This window comes from Crinia signifera, chromosome 4 (assembly GCF_055691185.1).
Source record: "Crinia signifera chromosome 4, ASM5569118v1, whole genome shotgun sequence".
Lineage (NCBI taxonomy): Eukaryota > Metazoa > Chordata > Amphibia > Anura > Myobatrachidae > Crinia > Crinia signifera.
In genome coordinates, this window is record NC_139220.1 from 129,716,069 (window position 1) to 129,742,054 (window position 25,986).

The 25,986-nt window shown below is 45.2% G+C and overlaps 2 protein-coding genes across 3 annotated transcripts in view; one reads left to right on the forward strand and one right to left on the reverse strand.

The window, feature by feature from the left end:
* Positions 1-16,076, reverse strand: part of HMGA2 (high mobility group AT-hook 2) — a 129,483-nt gene extending 113,407 nt beyond the window's left edge. Inside the window, exons 1-2 of the mRNA XM_083182451.1 lie at positions 15,319-16,076; positions 13,771-13,860 (exon numbers count right to left, since the gene is read on the reverse strand). Of these exons, the coding sequence (XP_083038577.1) occupies positions 13,771-13,860; positions 15,319-15,423 (195 nt within the window). The 5' untranslated portion in view covers positions 15,424-16,076. The remainder of the gene's footprint in view (positions 1-13,770; positions 13,861-15,318) is intronic.
* LOC146074425 (uncharacterized) overlaps positions 15,324-25,986 on the forward strand; it is a 62,983-nt gene continuing 52,320 nt past the window's right edge. For both annotated transcript variants that reach the window (XR_014473426.1, XM_083182452.1), the window contains exon 1: positions 15,324-15,748. The gene's annotated coding sequence lies outside the window, so the exon portion shown is untranslated. The remainder of the gene's footprint in view (positions 15,749-25,986) is intronic.

Consider the following 25,986-nt stretch of genomic DNA (forward strand, 5'->3'; position numbering starts at 1 on the left):
TTTCCTAAGCTTCTAGCATTTGCACACATAGCTCTTAAAGTTGTGTTTGTGCTTCTCCTGCTGCTAGCTATGTTCATCTTTCTGCCTATATCTATTTGGTTTTGATTGGTATTATCTTTTGTTGCAGTGGATAGGCTTCCTGTTCCATTTTCCTGCTGAGACAATACCTCTAGGTTGGGGGAGAAGATTTCTTCATTTGGTTCACTGCCCCCCTCTGCTAGTTTAAATAGTTGCTTATGAAGCTTCCAAACTTCTCACTTAATATTCTCGTTCCCCTTGAAGATGGATGCAGGCCATCACTTTTATATAAGGCTCTGTCTTGCCAGGTAGCTTGACTTTGACCTAAATATCCAAATCTCTCCTCATTGCACCAATTCCTTAGCCAAACATTGAAGTTTCTGATTCTCAGAGTTCTATATTCCCCTTGGTGTACTGGCAATACTTCTGAAAAAGTTACAGTGGTTGCCACAAGTGGTTAACTAGCCAGTGGGGTAGACTCAGAGCAATATGAGACCAGTACACCCTAAACCTTAACGCACGGATTTGAGTGAGCTGGTAACGCACAAAACACACAGTGATATGTCATACACAGTGTAAATAACACAGCTAAGCAACGCTGCTGCGCTGTTATAACTTGCTGTCTCTGCAGCTGCTGCAAAGGATCAAATCCACCACACCGCTGAGGAGCTGTAATGGCGACCTCTGGATGCATGAAGAAGCAGGAAGCAGAGACAGGGCACGCAAAGCAGAGACAGGGCGCGCCCAGCAGAGCCTGGTCCCGCACTGAGCGAAGCACCGCCCCCTTTACAAGGAGCTGGCGCTTCCAGTATATTTAAACTGGCATAAGAAGCGCTTTTCACATAAAAATGCTTAAAAAAACGCCCTGGGCATCCCTGGTGGTCCAGCGGCATCACCCTATGCCAGTGTGATGAGAGAGGGGGGGGGGGGGGGGGCGCGCGGTCCCTGCGAGAGGGCCGCCGCCATCTTGCCGCACGGAACGGTTCGGGGTGTCCCCTTGTGGGACCCCCAACCTGTACTCACCACAGACGTCTTCGGACCAGTCAGGGGGTGTGCGGCAGCTGGGGGGCCTGCTCGCTACAGCGCAATGCTGTGCGGTGACAGGCCCCACTCAGGACAGATTATCCTGCAGCAGGGTCAGCTCTGCACCTTAAGAGGTCGGGGACTGACCCTACCCCTGACACCCTCGAAGTAGGACAGCTGCCTGGTCAAAGCAGTGCCCCAAAATAATAAACTAAATACAATTTGAAGAAAAAGTCTGGAGCATCCAGAAAGCACTGCCTCTCCTGAGGCACACTTTTCTAAACTGACGAGTGGAGGGAGATAGAGGGGAGGAGCCAGTGCACCCACACTGAAAGCTTTAATGTGCCTGTCTCTCCTGAGGAGGATCTCTATCCCCATAGTATAACCCAGTATCCCATTGGACGGTAGAGAAATTGAACGATGTGCGTACGTGTGTGTAGATGTTCCACGATAACTCTCAAACACTTTAGGGAATACTCTTCAAACTTTGCACACTATCATCTTAGGGGGATGATCTAACTTGTTTCTGTTTTCATGCATTGTGATAAGTCATTGGAAAGCTTATGGGCCCCCATACATTAGGCCGACTTGCCCTAAGGGCAAGTCGGACCCAATTCTCCTGCGAGCCGCCCGGCAGTTCCCCAGGAGGCTCACATACAATATTTTTTACATGTGATAATCACATGCAATTTATCACACATTTTAAACACCGGGGAGCTGCAGGGCGGTGAGCAGCAGTGGGGCGGGCAGCGGTGGTGCTGGTGAGGAGCAGGCAGGGGGGAGGCCCCAACAGCTGTTCCTGTGTGAGGAGCAGTGGGGGCGGCCGGCGGCTCTCAAATAAGTGGCCAGTGGGTGCAGCTGGGGATGCCGGTGAGGAAGCAGTCCAGCTGCGATCAGAACAGTGGGGTGGGCGGTGGTGATCAGCGCAGCAGTGGGCTGGCAGCGGTGGCAATTAGAATTTAAAAATAATGTGTCAAATGACTATCTGGCTGAGATAGAGCACCCTCAGCCAATCAGAAGCCGGACAGTCTTTTGACACATTATTTTAAAGTTGTAATACCCGCTGCTGCCCGCCCCGCTGAGGATCACCACTGCGGCTGGACTGCTTCCTCACTGTCTTCCCCCGCTACACCCACTGGCCACTCATTTGAGAGCCGCCGCTGCAGGAAGGAAGTCGGACATAATGCTACACGTCCAACCTCTTGATCGGGTCCGATGCGCATGGGACTGTACATCGGATCAAATGTCATACATGCGATTTTGGGCCGATTTCACACAATTTATCGGCCTAAGTTCCGAAATCGCATGGAATCGGCCCAAAATCGCATAGTGTATGGGGGCCTTAAGACTTTCTGAATTCAACACAATAAACAGACTCCCTTAAGTGGGCCCATAAAAAGGCCTATAAAGGGTCCAATAAATGAAAAACATTTTCACTTTACAAAACTTTTGACAAACATTTAAACATTGAAATTGAATTGGTGACTCATCAGCAGAGTGGCCTGTAAATTGAACACTATAGATATCGTTGTGAAATCCACGTGACATCAATCCAGTCAGTTTTTTTTTTTTTATTGCTTATTCATTCTTCAGGGTTTTAGATCTTCTGTACCTGCTGCAGCAGCTCCAGCTGCAACTGGCAAGGGTAGGTGGATAGTTGGAGACTTGCTGTGCCTGGTGCAGCAGCTTCTGCTCTGCTGTGGTTGGGTAGAGTCGGCGGCTAGTTGGAGACCTGCTCTGGCTGCTGCAGCTTCTGCTCTGGTGAGGTGGATAGTTGGAGACCTGCTCTGGCTACTGCAGTAGCTTTTGTCCTGCAGGATGTATAAATACTGTATGAGAGACAGGATGGATTCCAACACCTAGAATTGAGTGAAAGTGGTTCGTATACCTCTTGTAAGAAATTTCTAATCTTAGGGCGGTATTCAATGAGCCTGATTCGCCATGTTTTTATGGCGAATTTGTGCTGTTTGGCGAATTTTTGACTAAAACGGTGAATCACCCTATTCAATGACCACATGGCGAATACATTTGAAGGTTTTTTTCGCCATGATTCACCGAGTAGCAATCGCTATCTTTTTATGGTGAAGTGGAATGTGAACTTTTAAAATAAAGTGTTTTGTTTTTTTACATTTGGTGTCAAAAAATCAGGAATTTTATTCTGAGGAGGGGCATGCTATTTTTATTCATTTTATTTTATTTATTTTTTTACACAGCAGCCAGCAGGGGGCGCCGGAGCCGAGCCGCTCATTAGATATTCATATATTCACTGCACCCGATCGTTACGATCGGGTGTAGTGAATATACGCGGTCCCCTGCTGGCACCCCAGGGGGGCAGCCTGTGCTGCCTGGCACCCGGGGAGCCCACCTCCCCCCCACAAACGTTCTGGGGCAGGCAGAGAGACTTCCATCTCTCTGCCTGCCACCGTCCTCAGGCTCCCTGCGGCGTTCGCCGCAGGAGCTCATATTCGCCGGTCAGGGGCAGCGAGCCCCTGACTCGTTGAATACCGGAGCCAGCGAGGATCCGGAACGTGGCGAATGTGCAGCGAATCCTAAAATGGATTTGCTGCACCTCGCAGGCATTCTCATTGAATACCGCCCTTAGAATAGACGTGTGACTGAAAGACCTAGTTACAGAGGCTCGTGCTAGTTTTGATGTCCCCTCAGATCCGATGCGCGGTCCCGTGCGCATCGGATCTGCGTCGGGTGGTCGGACCTGCTGCACGTCCGACCACCCGACTTGGGACCTAGTGGGGCGGCGAGGCGGTAGAGGGAGTAGGGGGGGCTGGGGACGCTGCGGGGGACACAGGCGGCATAGAGCCGGGCAGGGGGAGCCGGCGGGAGCTGTCAGTATTGAATAAAAAAAAAAAAAAGCCCATACAATGCATGGGCGGCCTGTGATTGGCTGAGCGCTCTCTCAGCCAGTCAGCAATTGGCTGAGAGAGCGCTCAGCCAATCACAGGCTGCCCATTCATTGTATAGGCTTTTTTTTTCTAGCACTGACAGCTCCCGCCGGCTCCCCCTGCCCGGCTCTATGCCGCCTGTGTCCCTCGCAGCGTCCCCAGCCCCCCCTGCTCCCTCTACCGCCTCGCCGCACAGACGCTGTCCCCCGCAGCGTCCCCAGCAGCGGGGGACACAGACGTGTCCCCCGCAGCGTCCCCAGCCCCCCTGCTCCCACCAGCTCCCACCTCTGTAGCCCCCCCCCCCCCCTGCTCCCCGGGTTTTTTACATGTGATAAATCAAGACGATTTATCACATGTAAAAAATGGCACATCAAGTGCCAATCTAATCAAGCTCCCCCGGGGAGCAGCCGGGGAAGCTCAGGGGGAAGTCAGGGGCGACTTGTCCTAAGGACAAGTCGCCCTAGTGTATGGGGGCCTTAAGTTTTTGTAGCTTTGACTGCCTATCTGTATGTGGTAAGTCTTAAGTGTAGACACAAGACAGGGTTCTACTATTCCCTACAAAGAGAGCATCCTCCACGGGGTAACAATAGAGTTTTAGCAATGCGAGATTTGCAGGTATTGATAAATGTTTAAGGGCATATTAAAGCATTGAGATCTGGAAACCAAACAAAATATTTCATATTGTGTGTGGTCTGCTGCGGTAACTTGTACAGCACATCAGAGAATGACCTGATCACTACAGAAGCATTTGAAGCAGTTTATTGGCTAATGCTTCTGCATACACACACTATACAAGCCAAATCATTCATTTATGGTCTAACTGACCCGCTAACTGTATAGTGTGTACTTTGCTTAAGGTTCAATTTAGATCAGGATTTACAGATTAGAAAAATATTGAAAGCGGTTTTAAATTTAAATTTTTCAGATTCAGGGGGTACTCAAGGTTTCTTTCAGACTGTCTGAACGTTTGACGGTCGGAATCACAGCTAATCCGACAGCAATTTGACAGTCTGTTATCCACATGCATTTGGTCGAAAAGAGTTTTTGACCATGCATGCATCCACAGGAATCAATGCGGTCAGAAACTGCCACATAGAAAAAGGTGCGCCGATATCTCCGATTGTCAGAAATAGATACACTTTGGGCAGTCATTTGGTGATTAAACCTTTGTAGCTTAAGCTAAAGTCATCCTGATCAAACAACCTTGGCCAATATATCAGTATCTTGACTTAACTTTTTAATGGCTGCCTATCATGATATTATGTTTAGGGTGTCTGAGGCACTCGAAGATTAACCTGCAATAAGTGACAGCATCAGGAATGGGGGTGTGGGGGGGGGGTGGTGGAGATGAACAGCATTGAGGCTAACTGGATAGCACCTAGCAAAGCTATTAGCAGCAGTAAAAACACTACTAATAGGATGCCCTCCATTGCATTAAATGCAATAATGTATATTTCATCTATTTATACAAGATATAAAGTTGTCTTTGACTGAAATTATGCATAAGGATGGCATTTCCCATACTAGGCACAAATCAATTGCTTTCAGTGGTGCTTAGTTCATTTTAATAGACCAATTACACTTTTCTGATGGAATGTTACTTTCATTAGATTTGAGGTGGTCAACAGATACTGTGCTGCTTTTTGAGTTTAAACCATATTATCAAACATCGTACTACTTTACATGGGACCCCATTTTCCCAAAATAGTTTTCTAAAGGCAGAAAGTGTGTATTCCTAATACATGAAAACTCACTTCAGGGTGGCTGTCCATAAGGTGATATGGTTTAAGATTTTATGCATCTAGTTTTAACTCCAGCAAAGAGGTTAGTCCTGAAAGAAAAGAAAAAAAACTAACTATCCCACACCATGATAGTAAAGGAAATGTAGCCTTTCATCACGGCTTTCATTAACTACATCTATTACATGCCTTAATTATAATGGCATACATTCTGGTGTGAATGTAACAGAATGCAAACCAAACAATTCTATATTTGTCACTAGTCTTAAGGACAGGCAAAAGTTTATGCAATTCTTGTTCCACCTACCCTACCCAACCACAGCAGGGCAGGGGCCAGATGCACTAAGCTTTAAAAGTGATAAAATGGAGAGTGATAAACAACCAATCAGTTCCTGCCTGACATTTTTCAAACACAGTCTGTGACATGGAAGTTAGGGGCCGATTGGATGGCTGTTTATCGCTCTCCATTTTATCACTTTTGAAGCTTAGTGCATCTGGCCTCAGGTCTCTAACTATACACCTTCCCTTTCCATCCACAGTAGGGCAGGAGCTGCTTCAGCAGGCACAGAAGACCCCGAAAGCCATCATTGAATAAGCAAACAAACAAGAGAAGAAATAAATGACTAGGGATCGATCTCACAATGATATCTACAGTGTTCGATTCACAGGCCACTCTGCCGATGAGTCTTACTCAGTTTTGTAAAGTGAAAGTGTTTTTCATTTAATGGACCCTTATAGGCCTTTAAGGGTCCACTTAAGGTAGTCCGTTTATTGTGCTGTATTCTGAAAGTTATAAGCTTTCCAACGACAAAGCACAATGCATGAAAACAGAAATAGCATGGACCCTCATGACAGCACCCTTAAGGGCTGGTCCGATTAAACCCATCTTCAAACTTACACCATCCCTTAAGATAACAGTGTGCAAAGTTTGAAGACGATTCATTAAAGCGTTCAAGAGTTATAGTGGAACACACACAGTTCAATTATACTTATGTAGATTGTGATCTTCATATGCGGTCCTTAGTCAACTATTGTGTATTGAGTCAGTATTGGTTATTTACTTGTTTCTTCTGCAGATGAATGGTTTCTAATACTGTTGTATGCAGACACACTGAACTGACACATTGTTTGACATATTTGGTGTAATGTGTGTTAGAAGATTCTTCCAAGAATCTGAAACATTGAAAGAATTGGGAAACATTCGTATGGCAGTGACTGACTAGTTCCAATTTGCCGACAGCACAAAATTGTGGAAACATTAAAATAAAATAATTAAATAATTAATATTGTGCCTTAAGAACAACTTTATATTTTACAAATAAATGTTACACAATGATGTTCTGTTTTAGGTGTCCTGACTCACTTCGATTAAGGTATCCAGATAGCTGACAGACTCTGGGCAGTATTCAATGTGAATAATCGTGATGTACAGCGAATCCTGTTTAGGATTCGCTGCACAGTTGCCGTGTTACGGAGGGCTGTAGCATTCGCTGCCAGCCCTCCATGTTTCGAAGTATTCAATGCCCCTGACAGCGACTTTTAACCCCTGCGGTGAATGCCGCAGGGAGCCAGGGGGGAAGGTGGCAGGCAGGGAGATGGAAGCCTCCCTGCCTGCGCCGGACACTTGGGCAGAAGCAGGGCTCCCGGTGACACAGGCAGCAGAAGCTGCCCCCCGGGAGAGCTGGCAGGGGACACTGGTAGGGAGCAGTGTGAAGTGAATATATGAATATTTAATGAGCGGCTCCCGGTTCCCTGCTGGCTGTTATGTGTAAAAAATTTTTTACAATTAAATATATTAATGTGCTTATATAAGCACATGAAAAAAAAAATAGCATGCCCCCTTCACAGAAAAAAAAATATACTGATTTGACAGCAAAAAAATAAATAAACAAACCTTTATTTTAAACAGTTTACCAGATCACAGTTCAGTTCACCATAAATAGATGGCGATTGCTACACGGTGACACACGGCGAAAATCACTTAGAAAGCAATTCGCCAGCTGATCATTAAATACATGCACAGCGAATTACGGCGACAATCAGACGGCAAATTGTCCGTCATTCACTGTTCGCCGTCGGCAAATATTGCACGTTGAATAGGGCGAATCAGTTTTTCAGTAAAAAGATTCACGAAAATAGCACACATTTGCCGTAGAACATGGTGAAGCAGCCTCATTGAATACTGGTTAATGTCTTGGTCAGGCATGTCCAACCTGTGGCCCTCCAGCTGTTGTGAAACTACAAGCCTCATCAAGCCTTGCCACAGTTTTGCTATTAGGGAATGCTAAAACTATGGCAAGGCATACTGGGATGTGTAGTTTCACAACAGCTGGAGCGCTGCAGGTTGGACATGCCTGGTCTAGGTTGACACCAAAAGTACAACATGCACTAAGACAATATTATCAAAAGGTCGATACATAAAAAGGTCAACAGGAGTTTTGCTATATATTTTCTGAACTTTTCTACACTTAAACATCCACGTGGACTCCGACTGGGTCGAGTGCAGCGAGGCACCAGGCCCAAACCAAAGCGTGGTGAGCCATTCAAGGGTACACAGTACACTATTTTAGGGAGCTCACAATCAAGTGTCGAGTGACAAAAAAAAAAAAAAACCACAACCATGAAAAGCTCATATCAACCCAATGACTGTGAGCTATACCACAATCTTTGATTAGAGAATAGTTTTATAAAGACATTTACAGTTGTGAAGCCAGAAGTGCAAGATATAGTACATTTGTTGGGAATAGAACAACATCTCTACAAAAGGATCTAACACAGTGATTTTCAACCTTTTTACCTTGCGGCACACTAAATAAGATTTTAAAATTGCCAAGGCACACCATGAGATCCCCACAGGGCAAAACACCAAACCTATTGGCCCCCATATAAAAAAAATAATCACACTGGTCCCCACAGGTAACAAAAAAAATAAATAAAAATACATTGGCCCTTTACATGAAAAGAGGTGACCAGTAAATAATAGGTGAACTGGTGGTGGCTGTAAACTGGTTTGGGCATCTAGATCTGGGGGCACACTTGAGAACAGCTCAGTGGTTGTGCATCAGCAACAGCTCAGTGGTTGAGCATCAGTATGTGTACGCCAAGCAGCACTAACAATCTTGCTTTTGTCCCACTTAAAGCAGGCAATAGCAACAAATTTAAAGGAGCAGTTGTGGCTACATGCTTTTCCTGCAAAGTTCTAGAATGCTTTGCTTTCAGAAAACAAAAACCTCCTACTTCTGGTTCTGCACATGCTCAGTCATGCACTTAACAATGCTTCTATTCGCATTAAGGACCTTATTCTGACTTATTCGGTCCTCCGTGCATTCGCTCGGAGGGCCGATGGTGTGCGCATGCGCAGAAACATTTCTGCACATGTGCAGACGCAGGGTGCACGCACCCTACACAGTGGACGTGGGGCGGAGAAGGGGAGGGGCAACTGGGCAGCCTCATTAGCATATGGTATCGCCCAGCGTTTCATGGTCGTTCCCATGAGAACGTTGGTCGTTCCCAGGCTAATGAGCCCATGACGCGGGTGCTCGCAGTTTAGCGTCTCTGAACTGCGAATGCTAGAGAAGTAATTTGATTGTCGCCGACCATCAAATGATTTCTCCTTGCCTGCGAATGGATGATGCGTGAGGGGGGGCACTGCAGGCGGCATCTGATGGACTTGCAAGGCTGCGAATATTACAGCCTTGCGAGTCAATCAGAATAAGGTCCCAAGTCTGCAAAATGGTAGTTGTACTGTATGTTCAGCTCCAGCCTCAAAAGTGTTTAAATTAATGGAACCATACATAGGCTTCACATTAGTCTATATAGATTTATGTAGTTTTATATAAAAATTAGATTACATTTTGGGAAGCTGGACATACAGTTGCGCTCCTTTCAAGATCCTGCAGGGACTGATGGGAAAAAATGTCCCTCTATCCCTGCAGTGAGAGAGATTTAAGGATTTCCTTTATAGAGATGACATCAAAAATGGCTTTAACCATTATCAGGATTTTATTTTACATTTTTATGGATGTTGAACAAAATAAAATGTTAATGATTAATAGTGAACAATGGCTAGAACCTTACCATGTGATACTTATTGAGATTAATAGAAAAGATAATGGCGTTTCTGAAAAGAGGGGTTGCATTAAAAATTGTCCTGAATAGTGTCACAATTGAAGATTCCAATTTGTTGCACCACTCATTCTCCAGGATAACATATCTCTGGAGTCATAGATTAATCATCATATGCACCTCAACGTGGGGAATACCACCCCATTCTGTTTTAACATTCACTAACACAGGAACACTTTTCTGATATATGTATGGTTCCTCACGATTTCTTACACTCGTATCTAGGATAGCATGCTTTTTCACTTTTCTGCTGGAACTTATACCAGTCCATTTCCAATCTCACCAGATCACCACCGCATATGTGGCGGTCCTTTTTTAGGAATTTATGTCACAAAATCATCACTAGAGCCCTTATGGATGGGCACATATGCCATCTTTTCTCTAAGGTCCAGTACAATAGACGGCATGCCCAAGTCAGACTATGTGATACTGCACGCAATAGGGATGAGACGCGCTGGGGACCCACTGATATCCATATCACACGCAGGACCTATGGTATACATAGGCACACACCTGGATACTTTGTAAAGCAAACGACGATCATGCTAGTATGCTGCCAATACACATATACGTCAGTCTAATAATACCCAGTACGGTCACGTGACATAATGTCAATATCAGGCTGGAGACCTATACCAACCATATCTCCATATGTGTTTTTCTCTTTATACTTAAAAAACGTTTCATTCCCCCTTTTTCCCTCTCTTCCAACATAAATATATGCATGTCTCCAGAGAAAGTCTTAAATGTGGTATCCCCACTCCAATAGAATAGAGCACTGGACACGCATTACATTTTCAATAGTCAAAAATTGCACTAAGTCAGACTCACCACGCCCACACACAGAGGGTGAGTGACAGGGAGCAGGTACCCGGACACACCTACCTGCACACACCTGTATTGAGTAACTATCAGACAGCAGGTATATAAGGAGCTTCCGGAGGCTTGCCAGGCTGGTCCTGATGAAGCTCCGTTTTGCGAAGTGTACACTGACCTAGAAAATCAGTGTGTTTGACTCCCCTTTTCCCCTCCCCATTTATACTATGTTATTGACTTGATTTGTGTCTTAGCTGCTAATGTTAGGGCGAGCGTACGCCAGTTTCTACTGGGATCGCACGCCCGTCTGAAGCCGCGGTGTATGACGTCTGCACCGCTGCTTTCCACACCACAGAACAGACGTGAGGCAGACGGCGCTGCTACCTACACGCCGCTGCCTACGTAGCTCTGTGCTACACCACGGAGCAGACGGGAGACAGACGGCGGTGCTATCTACACACCGCCTGCCCACATAGCTCCGTTCTGCGAATATCACATCCCGATTCACCAGATTCTGGTGGGATTTGAGCAGCACCACTCAATATTTGGGCTGAGCAATAACTCATATCATATGAAACAGTAGCGGACAAGCTATAAGGACACCTATCAGTAGCTGACAGACATTGGAATAAAAGTGTTGAGCACCCATATATTTAAAGTGTCCATTTGTCTGCCAGCAGTGCCACAGCAGCACTTATTTACATCCATAAGGGGACATCAGGGGAATTAGGCCACACTGAGTAAGGATAAATCTTTATCCTTTTTTATCACACTGTCCGTGTCTTATGTTTGTCAATATTTCGCCCCGTTGTCTTTTATGAAAATGAAATAAAGGTTATATTTTAACAATATCTGTATCTTGAGGTGCACCACACAGACATTTTCTTTCTCTTTTCTTGATAATGTCCTGAATAGTGCCTTATAGCACTGAATCATTAAATCATATTACTCTAAAATAAGCTGGACTCAGGAGAGGTTTCCTCAGTACAGATCATAAAAAAGGTGAATTCTAGCCTCTCAAGTAACTAATCACATGAAGTCACCACCCCCCACCCAAAGCAAATCTATATAAGCACAACTGTTATGAAAATTCCCACTGACAGCTTGCGAAAAAAACTCAGAACAGAAGTTGTACAGAGGAGGCAGGGGAAACCCCAACAAATGCATACATAGCAAATATTGTTATTTAAAACACATTATAATCATTTCAGTTAAGAGATTGAGGGCCAGATTCTCTAAGCTTCAAGAGTGATAAAATGGAGAGTGATAAACAGCCAGCCAATCAGCTCCTACCTGTCATGTCACAGACTGTGTTTGAAAAGTGTCAGACAGGATCTTATTGGTTGGATGTTTATCACTCTCTATTTTATCACTTTGAAGCTTAGTGCATCTGGCCCCAAGGGAGGTATTCAATCCGGGATTCCGACTGTCGGAACATCCGGAATCCCAGAAGTTTTCACTGGCTTAGGACACCAATTAACTCTTGGTATTCAATGTAATAGACAATTGAGTGTCTGAAAGTCCTAAAAAATCGGCAGAAACGGCTGCGAATTGTTGGAAAACAGCCATGAATTCGACAATCCACGGCCGTGAATTGGACAAAACAGATCCGACAGCTTTCAGTGCTGCCAGTAATGTCAGCATTGAACAGAAGAGTGACTATTTCCCGCGTCGCGAAATTTAGGCACAGATTGAATAACCCCCCTAATACTTTAAGCTTCAGCAAAGAGTATTTGAATAGGTCATGCAAAGCATTGTTTATCGTTTTGCATAACGGCTTGCTGGAGTATAACCAATTAATCATAGACACCTTCCCATGTCTGCAGGGTGGCTTGTATGTTATGCTTTCACATTGTGAGCACAGTAGTATATTCTGAGGAGCCCATTGACGACACTCCATTTTATTTTAATTCAAGTGTCATCATGGAAAGTGTCAAAATTAACTTTTTAGAGGAAGCCAGTCATTGGGGCATCACCCAACAGACAGCTTTACATGTAGAAATGTAGTTCCCTTGCTATTCAAAATATATTAAAACACATTTATTTAGAATTTTGAAACCTCAAAATAATCTTTGGTGTTTTAGTATTCTTTAATAGGAGCACATCCAGAGTTGTACAGAATGTTTTAAATAGCATGATCTACTATAAATTGTTGCAAGATCCTTAGATGACCTTTCAAGACTTAAGGTGCCCACACATTGTGCAATACTGTATGTACAGCTTGTACTAGATTGCATCTAGTTCAAACTGCATGCGATACACTAAAACAGCATGCAATTTGAACTAGATGTGATGCATTCTAGTAAATAAAAGTTCTGCCTGCACAGATTTTGTACTTTGCGATACGCGGGAGCGCGTGCATCGCAATCCATATAGAAACCCAGTGCGAATTGAACTACAAGCCATGTGTTTGAACTAAAAAGTTCGACCATCTATGGCACCCTAACAAAGTGTGATGAGAACCCATGCTTGGTAATCTTCATCCAATGCTACATATACAATTCTACAATCAGGAAACTTTGCAACATGTTTTTTTTTTTGCACCAAGTTTAAGATTGTGAATATGACATTTTAAACCTTTATATCAAAACTTGATAAATTTGCATAACTTCTTTACTCAGTCTACTAATGTCCAGCAGCACAAAGGCAAAAAAAGGAAAGAAAGCAACATTTTGTACTGATTTTCTAATATGATGCATCTTTAAATAGTTCAAATTCTAGTTCATGGGTTTTTCCTACATGAATTGCTCGTTATGTACCAATGATGTTGCTAAGTAGACAATGACCACAGGGATTTCTTCTGAAGGAGATGTTTACTTCTAAAGATGGGACACATTTTCAGCAGTGCTTATTTTAGTAGCATTCGACCATGTTTGAATGATCAGTTAATTAAATTTATATCACATACTGTGTTAGGGAAAAGAAGTAACAAATGTTATAACTGTTGCTACAAAATGTGAACGAGACAAGTACAAACTGATTAAAGGCTGTATTCTTCTGTTTTAAAGAATCTAATTCTTAGCATGTGCTTTGTATAAGGGGAAACTGGTTATTAAAAACGGAAGAGCCATAGTTTGAAGTTACACAAAACAATACTTTGCCCACACAGTAAGTATGGTTTCTCAGCAAACATGTGCTGCTAATCTCACCTTTTGTGCTGATTTTGAAGGACCTTTATTTTTGCTTCCCTTAGGTCTTCCTCTGGGTCTTTTAGGAGAGGGCTCTCCAGCTGCTGGCTCCTAAATAAAGAAATAAACTCGATATAGTGGAAAGAATTTAACATGGGAAAATATTCCACACACCAAATGCAGCTAAACCTTTTCTGCCATGATATACTGTACTATTAAATCCTTACAGGGAAACATATGTAACTAATGTACAAATCCAATGATTTGCAGGAAAGAAAAACATTTACACACTGAGATAGGTAATAAAAATTTAAGTTGTGCACTTAGGGCTGTAACTTTCTTTAACCAATGACATACAGCTCATTACAATTTATATTCTTAAGTATAAAAACAAAGAACATGACCTAATTTATTTATAATTACATGCATAAACTGCATTTAATTCAATGTAATCCTAGGCAGCATTACCAAACACATGCACGTGTGGTCTAGACTAATCTCAAAACACACAGAGTTTGACTTTCCAATAAAGGGACAAAATAAGGGACAAAACAACTATAAACAATTTATGGACTCAGTGACTGACTGACACCAGTTAAATAACTTGCAGCTACAGAATACTATGCATTACTTTGAGGGTAACAGCCAACAAAATAAAAAGCCAAAACCAAAAAAAAAAAATAAAACACAATAAATCAGATTTAAAACTAATAGTTCTACATGTGGACCAGAAACAAAAAAAAAATCCAACTTTCTTTAATAAGTCTGGATATAGTGCCACATGTGACTATTACAGTCTAGTATTGTTATCCAGATGTAAATATTAAGTTTTGCTTTAATATATTCATATTCCTTTCAGTTCCTCACTTTTTATAAGTGTGTAAACAAAAAAGAACCAAAACAAACCCTAATGCTTAGAATTTGTAGATTAAAGAAACAATAGAGCCCAAAGTCTCATTAACCCCACAGAGAGTAGCACCAGTATATAAACCTCCAGTAAAACCACATATTAGCAACACTGAAACACGCAGTAGGGTCTAAAAATATCTCATGAATGAAAGCGGTTCCAAATAATGCTTCGCATCCGCAGGCAATACACACACACACAGTTCATCCCGGGGCTGCTGCGCGCACACACATACACACAGCGCTGCTGCTGCTACCCCGGAGTTCCCACATGTCATACACGCAGGACACGAGTCACGCTACCGTGTACCGCACACACCATGTGCAGACACCACAGCCAGGTTTATTGGTATGGCATTATCAGCCTGATGGATCTGTGTCATGTGCTTGATTCTTGTCGCAATGAATGGGACCCTGCAGGGGAATGAGCGTGTGCTTGTGTGGGAGACGGGGATTCCCATTGTGTGCGGAGCGCTGCGCCCGCCGCAGTGATAGCGGGAGAGGGCACTTGCTGCTGTTGGGGAGGGTACACCAGGTCCCCGCGTGTGAGACCCCCCTGCATGCACGGACCTATGAATGGGGAGCTGCTGCTCCGTACAGCGTGTGTGCCGGGGCTATTGTGTGTGTGCGGATTACAACAGGCTACTAATATGCGGTACTGACTTTTTGCGGTTTCCGGGGTCTCCCTCGTGCCCTCTTCGGTGACTCTGAGGGGGACGCGGGATGCTCCACTGCGCTGGGCTGGCGGCCACTGTCCCTTGAGCTCATGGTGACTGCACAACCCCAGCGATCTGCTGCCGCCGCCGCCGCTGCTACTGCTGCACCTTGTGGGATCCACACGAGGAGCCGCCGCACCGGACGTCCTGCTGCTGCTGCTGCCAAAGCGAGAGGAGGAGAACGGGGGGGTCTCCCCTAATGCGCCGCTGACCAGCTGCTCACGCCGGGCGTCCAAGCTACCCCCTATGCACTATGGTGCGAGCCTGCGGAGGGCTGCAGCGGTGCGATCCGTCCACACGCCGGAGAGGCGACTGATGCGGGATCTGTGCGGTGGACGCGCTCTGGGGAGGACACTTTAGGTCACAGGGCAGCGGAGGTGAGCGCCGGTCACATTACTGTGTACATGGGTCTGGCCGCGTTACGGGAGGTTAGCAGCACGTATAAGTATTGCTGTATGCCCACACGTGTGTGTGATTTGGGGGGTAAGGGAGGGCTTGTGTATGTGTGAGTGGGGCATGTGATAGAAACCCAGCCCACGGATTGAAGTGGGATGGGTAAAAAAAACACCTTTACCCGTGGGTGGAAAAAATAGGAGGAGGCAGCGGCAGCAGCACAGGGCGACTCAGGAGGCAGCGATCAGCGAGGCTGGAGCGGGGCCAGATATAATAGCAGCAGCGCTGCCGGGGAGAGGGGAGGATGCGCCGGCCGCAGGGACACGCTCACGTGGCTACAAGAGTTAAAGCACACAGTGGCCCGGCTCCAAGCGTGTTTAAAGGGGCAGTCCGGGGAATCCCTGAGGTTAAGGGGAAGGATTGAATCAATGGACTGCCTCGGATTGCAAATCCATGTGAGCACACTGCCATGTATACTGAATCTGACTTATTCCGCATATTAATAATTATTCCGACACGGAGACGTGTTCATAAATTATTATTTCGCATTGGTGTGCATTGCAAACTAAGCGATCTAGAACACTAATATCTGATCAATACATTTCGTCGCTATTTGCTATTTATCTTTTTTTTTTTCAGTGAAAATATTGTTCTTTATATACTTTATTCTGCTGGAACAGACCAATTACTGAAGGTCTCTCCAGACGATAAAATAATCATCTGGAGACGCAATAAACGTCTCTAACATCACTACATAGGGTTGGGCCTAATTCAGGTGCAGTTGGATTTTCTATCACTGCTGCTCGCCTGGTAATAGTAATCCATCTCTCACTTCAGTGACACCTGCTGCAGTAGTGATCCATCTCACCCTAGGAAATCTAAAGATGGAAATACACTTGTCCAATTTGGCCACTTTTCGCCTGCCTCTGACAATCAGGTAAAAAGTGGCCAAGATGAGTTTGACATCCGATCTAATGCGTGGTACGTCAAACACGGGCAGCCTTTCGGCAGCGGAAAAGGGGATTGCATGCAAGGACCATGAAGCTCCCGGGCGGTACAACGGAATTCTTATACGACTTCTCCCGCCAAGAAGTCGCATAAGTGTATGGGAGCCTTTAGTCCAGTGATGGCTAACCTTGACACTCCAGCTATTGAACTACACATCCCAGCATGCCCTGCTACAGTTTTACGGTACTTATGTGATATCTGGGCTCCCATTTTTCTTATGAGACCGCGTCCCCTCGCGGGGCTCGCCACGCTTCGGGCACGGTGGCTCGCTGCGCTCGCCACACTATATAAAATCAACTCCATGCGTAGTTGGATAGTAGGGGTATCAAAAAATGGGGTGCATTTAACATGGGAGCCCAGATAATACATAAGTACCAGTTTAACTATTTGGCTGTGCTAAAACTGATGCAGGGCATACTGGGATGTGTAGTTCAACAACAGCTGGAGTGTCAAGGTAAGCCATCACTGCTTTAGTCCAATGATGGATATCCCTTACCTCACCGTAAATAGCAGTGATATGCCACTGCCACCAAAATGGCATCAAACTGTCAAACACTGAAAGTCTGATGCCAGGTTACTTGCTAGATCGCAGAACCTGTTTGCTCATGTGCATAGTACCATTAATCAGTACTTTGCACATCCTGTAGCAGTAGCTATGGAATCTGAATAGCTCCCGTTGTGTCTGTGTAATGTCTGTCAGGATGACACATCTTGTGACATCACACTACAATCTGCCCAGTGGATTGTGGTAGAAAGCTGCTTTTCAGTGGGACTGGCTACTCGTAAATACACATATTTTCATCTACAGATAGTGTTGTCTTTAACAATAGTAAAGCAATACCATTATTTCAACTTTAGATTGTAGAAGTTTATGGACCCCAGTATCACCGACAAATGTGTCCTCATACACTGAGACTCTTTATGCCACATACGACACTAGATTCCCGGTGTGACTGGGACGCGCCACAATAAGTAGTGTATCATATTTTCTTTACATTTTGCATCGTAAGGCCCCCATACATTAGGCCGACTTGTCCTTAGGACAAGTCGGACCCAATACTCCTGTGAGCCGCCCGGCAGCTCCCCGGGAGGCTCACATACAATTTGGCACTTGATGAGCCAAATTTTACATGTGATAAATCGCTTGCAATTTATCACATGTACGGGGAGCTGCAGCGGGCGGTGAGGGGCAGGGGGCGGGCGGTGAGGGGCATGGGGGCCGGTGGTGATCAGGGGCAGCAGTGGGGCGGTCAGCGGGGGTACTGAGTGCTGACCTGGGGGCGGTGTGGTCAGCAGCAGGGCTCATCAGGGGGACGCCGGAGCGGGCAGCGGGTCCTGACGCTGTAACTAGCCGGCGGCGCCTGTGTGTGATGATCTGGCCGGGCGCTGTGATCATTCACATATATCATTCAGCAGCGCTGCGGGACGGACGGGGCCGGGCAGTGGCGGGTATTATATTTTTAAAACACCTGTCAAATGACTAGCCGTTCTCTGATTGGCTGAGAGCTCTCAGCCAATGACTGACCATTGGCTGAGAGCTCTCAGCCAATCAGAGAACGGCTAGTCATTTGACAGGTGTTTTAAAAATATAATACCCGCCACTGCCCGGCCCCGTCCGTCCCGCAGCGCTGCTGAATGATATATGTGAATGATCACAGCGCCCGGCCAGATCATCACACACAGGCGCTGCCGGCTAGTTACAGCGTCAGGACCCGCTGCCCGCTCCGGCGTCCCCCTGATGAGCCCTGCTGCTGACCACACCGCCCCCAGGTCAGCACTCACCGGCGCTGCCAGCTAACAGGGAGGTCGGACGTGATCGTATGTACTGACCGTCCGACCTCCCTGATCCGATCCGATGCGCACGGGACCGTGCATCGGATCGGATCAGATGTCACAGTCCTGCGATTTTGGGCCGATTTCACCCGGTTATCGGCACAAAGTGCCGAAATCGGATGAAATCGGCCCAAAATCGCATAGTGTATGGGGGCCTTTAGTCGCATCAGACACAGCAAAAAGCCGCTCATAGTGTACTAGAGATGCTGGGCTGTGACAGGAATTGGTATAACATATGTAATGTAAGTCACAGATAAAACACAAAGGAATTTGGGCCCCTATTCTGGTTTACTCGCTCCCCTGCTTGTTCGCCATCCCGTTCGCACATAGCAGTGTGGGCGGGGGGGGGTGGCGGTGAGGGGTCGTGCCCATGGGAATGCTCAGCTTTTCATGAGCGTTCCCATGAGCAAATTTTGATGCAGCCATGTCACACGGGACCTAAAGTGCCAAGAAGGGCTATTTGGTCCATCTGGAGTTGCGGTATAATAAGACGGGTTCCAGACGGCTGACAGACAGGGGGAAATTTACTAAAGGAAATTTGTTAGAAATAGGTGTATTTGTATCCAGAAATACACTTATTTTTTACATTTACTATCCTGAAAATACGGCAATTCATATTCGTATTGATAGCACATCAATACGAATACGAATTGCCGTATTTTCGGGATAGTAAATGTCAAAAATAAGTGTTTTTCTGGATACAAATACACCTATTTTTTACAAATTTCCTTTAGTAAATTCCCCCACAATGTCTAGTCAGACAGTCAATAGGTAAACACCAAAAGTTAAGGTGCGTACACACGGGGCGATTTTGTCCAAAATCGCGGGAAATATGGTCGCTGAGTGCGCCGGGTGCGCGCTCCCGTTTTTGCCCCTGTGGTGATCGCTGGTCGCAGGAACATGCTCCTGCGACCAGCTGATTACCACTACCGGGCTCCCCCAGGCAGTTTCTTTTTCATCAGCGACCATCTCTGGTCGCTGATGAACAGGAGAAACTGAGCAATATATTGCTCAGCCATATATTGCTCAGCAATATATGGCTGAGCAATATATCTCCCCCATGTGTACACAGCATTAGACATGCATTAGTCAGACGGGATGCAGTGTAAATCCCGGCGGTCGGGATCCCGGCGTTCAGAATCCCGACGCTGGAATCCCGACACCTGGGGCCAAATGTAATAGGGTGAGAGTTCCAGAAAGTGAGAGATTTTGGGAGAGTTTTCCCATGTTTTTTAAAGCAGCAATCAATTACATGGCAAAATCAACCTGGTTTTGCAGTGTAATTGATTGCTGCTTTAAAAAACATGGGAAAACTCTCCCAAAATCTCTCACTTTTTGAAACTCTCACCCTATTACATTTGGCCCCTGAAATCCCGACACTTTCTCCCTCCGGGGGTGTCCACGACACCACCGGAGGGAGAATAAATTAGTGTGCCGAGCGTAGCGAGGCACCGGGCCCACTGCGTGGCGAGCGCAGCGAGCCCGCAAGGGGGGGCGATCCACGTCCCCCCCTTGTCGGGATTTCGGCGGTCGGGATTCTGAACGCCGGGATCCCAACCGCCGGGATTTAATACTGAATCCAGTCAGACGTTGACAAAAGTTAGGCATGCATTAGTTAGACATGCATTAGTTAGACATTGAGAAAAGTTAGACATGCATTAGTCAGACGTTGACAAAAGTTAGACATGCATAAGTCAGACGTTGACAAAAGTTAGGCATGCATTAGTTAGACATTGACAAAAATTAGACATGCATTAGTCCAGGACTGGGCAACACCGGCCCTCCAAATGTTGATGAACTACACATCCCAGGATGCTTTGCATTAGTTTTGCTATGTGGCCATGCTGAAACGGATGCAAGGCATGCTGGGATGTGTAGTTCATTAACATCTGGAGGGCCGTGTTGCCTAGCCCTGAGAAAAGTTAAGGGGTGTCCACATGGAGCGATTTTTGCTAGGGAGCGATTTTGACTAAGCAATTTTACTAGATACAACAGCAATTTTGACTAAGCGATTTGACTAAATGCACCAGCGATTTTAACTAAGCGATTTTGTCTATGGGCGATTTTGACTATACTAGAATTAACATATTCATTGGTATTCATTGCAGATCGCCTAGTGAATATCTCCCTCAGCAGTGAACACTAGCGATTTTGACTAGACAGCCAGCGATCTAGTCAAAATATTTTTGCCTGGCAACTCTTTTTTACTAGGCGATATTATAGGGCAATTTGTCTAACCTTAACAGCAATCTTTACTAACCTAAGCAATTTTGACTATGTAGTCAAAATCGTTTAGAAGGATCGCTCCATGTGTACACACCTTTAGACATGCATTAGTTAGACATTGACAAAACCCAAGTAAAATATTGACATGAAAAAACACTATGTGTACATGGACACCATATAAGTGTGGTTATGGTATATTAGATCTATAATAGGTAGATTATTAGGTAATAGGATACATCTTTATGTATGCAGCTGATTTTTGTAATGTGAAACAATTGTGAAATTACCTTGTAACTGCTTCTTTTTCATTTATTAGATAAAACTTTATCCTGTCCTTTATTACTTTTATTTAAGTTGCGTATGGCTGTCACTTTATTATGACAAAAAAGTGTATATTTAATATTAAAAGTTAATATGACAAATTGGTATATTGATTTTCCTGAAAAATTCCATACTCCAGAGCAGCGGCTCCTAACCTTTTTTCTCTCCCGTACCCCTTGATTAGGCTTTCATTTATGAGTAGCCCCTCCTCTTGATTTGAAATATCCACAGTACTTACCTTTGGAGTGGAAGTGATTGGTATGTGTGTTCTTATATTAAGGATTAGCGGAGGAGTAGTGTGCAGAATCGGTCCCTCTGCGTCTAGTGCCACTGCTTCCTTCACCTGTGTCAGCTTGGGAAAGATCAACACTGATGCCTGAGGGCAGCATGGGAGCTCCCAGTGTATTGCTGGTCTGACAAAAGTACGAAGAGACACTGATGATGATGCAGATGGAAGTGACACAACATAATTCATCTCCACAGCAAGATGACGCTTCTTCTGCCATTGGGAGACTTCTTCCTCTTTTTCCAGCCATTACCAATAATGTTTTCAAGTACCCCCAACTGGTCTGTGATGTACCCAAGGTAGGGAACCACTGCTATAGACTAATGGTTCTTCCTTATTGAAGTTGTGGGTACGGAACACTCTGCCCCATATGGTTTCATACACTACTATTTTGACTAGTGCAGTGTATGTTCAATACATGTGCTGTTCCAACAACAACAGATGAGCCACTAGCAATGTGTCAGTGTTTTATACTTGTTATTGGGGATGGCCATGGGTGCAGTTACCATCGATGGTGATTCTGCAAACATCCATCGATGGTAATAAAGTATGTGATGTAAAACCATTGATAGTTTAAGCTATCGATGGTTATCCATTTTCTTTAATTGACTGGCTCAGAAACCATTTACAACAAGAGGGCAGGAAACAGTAGGAGCTAATGGAAGAAGTCAGCAGAGACTGAGGGCAAAGGTAAATGTAGGAGGGAAGGGTAGGTAGGAGTCGATCCATCAGATGGAAGGAACGGATCAGTCCCTTTCAGGCATGGAACTCAATTCTGTTGATAACTGCTTCTAGCAAGTCCTGGGCTGCACACACTAGAAAAATCATTTGAGTGATTGCAAATGGATTTGCATCTATTTACTGGTTCAGCTAATTTTTGCAAGCTGTGCTAAGCAATTCACAGGCTTGCACGGGGCAGGTGGGACTTCACTCTGGCGGGGGCAGTGGCTATTTCATCTCAGGGCCCTGCAATTTAGCAGAGCAGCGATCAGGTCTAAATAACCACCTCAATAGCTCTGTTTTTCCCTATGTCTTCAAAGTTTGCTAGCACTAAAAATATTATACTCATATATACAAGAATTCCGTTGTAAATTCATCTGCTTCTTTTGCGAAAGGTGAAAGTGAATGACTACCCTAAATATGGAGATTGACCTATGAGTGACCATTATACCATGCAGTTACCAAAAAGCTTGTGGGTACTTAAAAATAAAATCTATTGCGAAAAATTGAATAATTCCTAGAGAAGCTACTCAAATGTATATTACACATATTTATCTTTCCATTTTATACCTTGGGAACTGGCAGTGATGATGTTCTGACACAAAACCACTTACAGTGGAGTAAGATAGGAGCACAGTGTATAGGGATGGGAACATAAATAGTAGCACCACCCTTATTTACCTAGGCTTACACTTTCTTGACTATAAAAGGTGTATTTGTGGTAATGGTCCTAGTCTGCCCTTTACCAAATAAAAATGAAAGCACTTATTATGGCATCATCTGGACTAACTGAAGCTATAGACTTTGAATTGGCAGTCAGAAATGTTACTAAATGCATTTCCTACATGCTATATACAGCTACCTTTTCCTTCTTATAAATAAAGGTCAAAGCTGGATAAAAGTCTACCCGTATTAGTGTAACATGTTACATAAAAAAAAAAAAAAACATTTTAAGTTGTATTGGTTTTAGTGGTATGTTTCAAGTTGAAAGTATTGTAAGTATTTTAACCCTACGTGGAAACACAGTGATTCCATAAACACATGTGCAAAATGAGTTATAACAATATATCACTATTACAGGACTTTCATCGGGCTGCTCCTATCCTATGGAATGCCCTTCCACGCACAATAAGACTCTCCAATAGCCTCCAAACATTCAAGCGTTCCCTGAAAACTCACCTCTTCAGGCAAGCCTATAATGTTTAAGTTCTACATGCATAACCCTCTGAGGCACTTATGTATTATATAGCTACCCTTCTGGACTTGTAACTTGGTGGGACTGCTATGGTATTACTGGTGCCTGTCCTTGTGTTACCTCCCTATATCCCTATAGATTGTAAGCTTGCAGCAGGGCCCTCCTACCTCCAAGTCTGTATGTTGTTACCCAGTTTGTATTATCACTGTCTACTATTGTAAAGCGCAACGGAATCTGCTGCGCTATATAAGAACCTGTAAATAAATAAATAAAATAACAATGGAAAACATGCAACAACAAAAAAACCCTTGCACACATCATTCAAAATAAGTTGTGCCTAGAAAACTTCTTAAAAATAAATGAATAGTGATGTTAGCACACATAACGGGACAGACAGGGGTGGTAGCGGTGCTGGGACATGGGAATGCCCAGTGTTACATGGGCTTCCCCATGAAAATGCTGGGCGTTCCCATGGGTATGTTGGCAGGCCGATGTCTGCCGGGGGTGGGCGGCTGACGTCACATGACCTCAGTTGCCCACTCTGTCTTCGTCCTGGCAGGCCACAAATATAAGTCAATTGAAACTGATTTATATTTGCGAAGGCGGGAGTAATCAATCGATGGTCCGCGACCATCAAATGATTTCTCCTGCTGCGGGCACATGCGAGGGGATGTATCTTTGTAGCACATCCCCTCGCGAGGTTGCGAGGGGGAAACGGGTTGGCGGGGTGTCATGTATTCACCGGGGTGGCATCAGTGACTCGGTAAGCTGCCCATACACACTGTTCTTAACCACTACACAGTGCTACATTTTCCATAATGATATTAAAACTTAGTGCCTCCCTCCATGGGGGGGCAGCTATTAGACTGGAGCTGCAGCACGCTCTGCCGTAGAAACGTTTCATCTTAACAGTTGATGATAATGCAGGCTTACTGAGCGTTCGGGAAGTACTGAGGCAACGCTGCACAGATGCTGATAGGCGCTGTGAGTGCCTTGAATCGGCTATGTGTAGAACACCATAGCAGCTGGGAGGCAGACCCAAGCAGAAGTGATGGCCTTCGCTCTGTGCCTGGGATAAAGGCAGGACCTGGAGGTGCGGCAAGGGTGGGATACAGCTCCAGTATATACAGAGAAGCCTTGATGTTGGCTTGGGGGCATACACATAATTTTGCACAAAATATATGTAACCAATATCTCTGAATTCTATTATCATGTAGTGTTCTAGACTGGTTACTAATACCATTCAGTGACCTGGGGAAACCATGGATTATTTTGCTGGCACCTCAGGTAGCTGTTAGCAGCAGTAACTAAGGGACTGCCCGGAGACAGAGCAGGGGTACGGATCTCCATACAAATCAGGCGCCGAGGGCATGTGCCCCCTTAGCCCCTTTACTAGTTGCAGTATGATGCCAGCGATGTCACCTACAGTATATCAGAATCAGCCTCTACATGTGTATTAATGTGTTTTGTGTTTGCTGATGTATTTGTACACAGATGTGGTTAGTATTTAGTAGCATAAAAAGGTACTTGTGTATTAGCCAGGTGCCCAATTAGTATACGTACGCAGGCGTAGGCTAGCTACGCTGTCAGCGTAGTCCAATGGCTGCCTAGCGTAGTTAGCCTAGTCACTCCACGGCAGCCCGGCTCTGTCCATGGCGTCGCAGTAATTGTTAGAACGTGCGCCTGAGGCATAAAGGGGGTATGCGGGCGCAAGTGCGTCCTATGCACAATAAAGTAGGCATTTTCGAACCCCCACTATCCTTGCCAGCCCGAAGCTTGGCGAGCGCCGCAAGGGGACACATTAAGCATCCTCCCGACCTGTTCATACCCCAACTATCCACGTCGGCGTAGAGTTGACTTTATAATGTGTGGCGAGCCACCGAGCCTGAAGCGTGGCGAGCGCAGCATGCCCCGCGAAGGGACGTGGAACACATGTGAAGTAATCCGCGTGCGCTCGCCACACTCCAGGCTTCGGAAGCAGCCCATAGAAGTGAAATCACTGTCCTGGCACCTGTAAAATACAAGAGACAGGGACCAGGGCATGAGCAGTACCAACGTAGGTACTGTGCATGCGCAGACTCCGTATTTTATGGGCTGCCAAGCAGCAGCCCATAGAGGCATCTCAGAGGGAGGGAACACCTCCCAATGGGACTGCCTTGGGGACTGGCAGGTCGGACTTCCCATAGGAAGTCACTGCCAGTCACAGTGAAGCCAGTGCAGTCTCACAGACTGCATCTGGCTTCACTACAGTCGCGGATTTTACCTGGGGGGGGGGGGGGTGTGCAGCCCATAGGTAAAAGTTGCCACTGATCCTATCACTTTCAAAGGTATAGTACCGAAATCCCAGCAGTCGGAATGCAACAGCAACATGCTGACTTTCAGAATCTCGATGTTTCCTGGTAAGTATTTTAACCCTTCGTGGAAACACATTGATTCCATAAACTGTGAAATCAGTGACACAGCAAAAATGTCAACATACATTAGGTCGACATGGTCAAAAGGTCGGCACAAACAAAAGATCAACAGTAAAAAGCATTGACAAAGGAAAAGAACATGCACACTGGCATGATAAATTAAGAACAGGTCGGTTTTTAACAAAAAACTCATGAAAAACTCATGTTGAGATTTTTCAA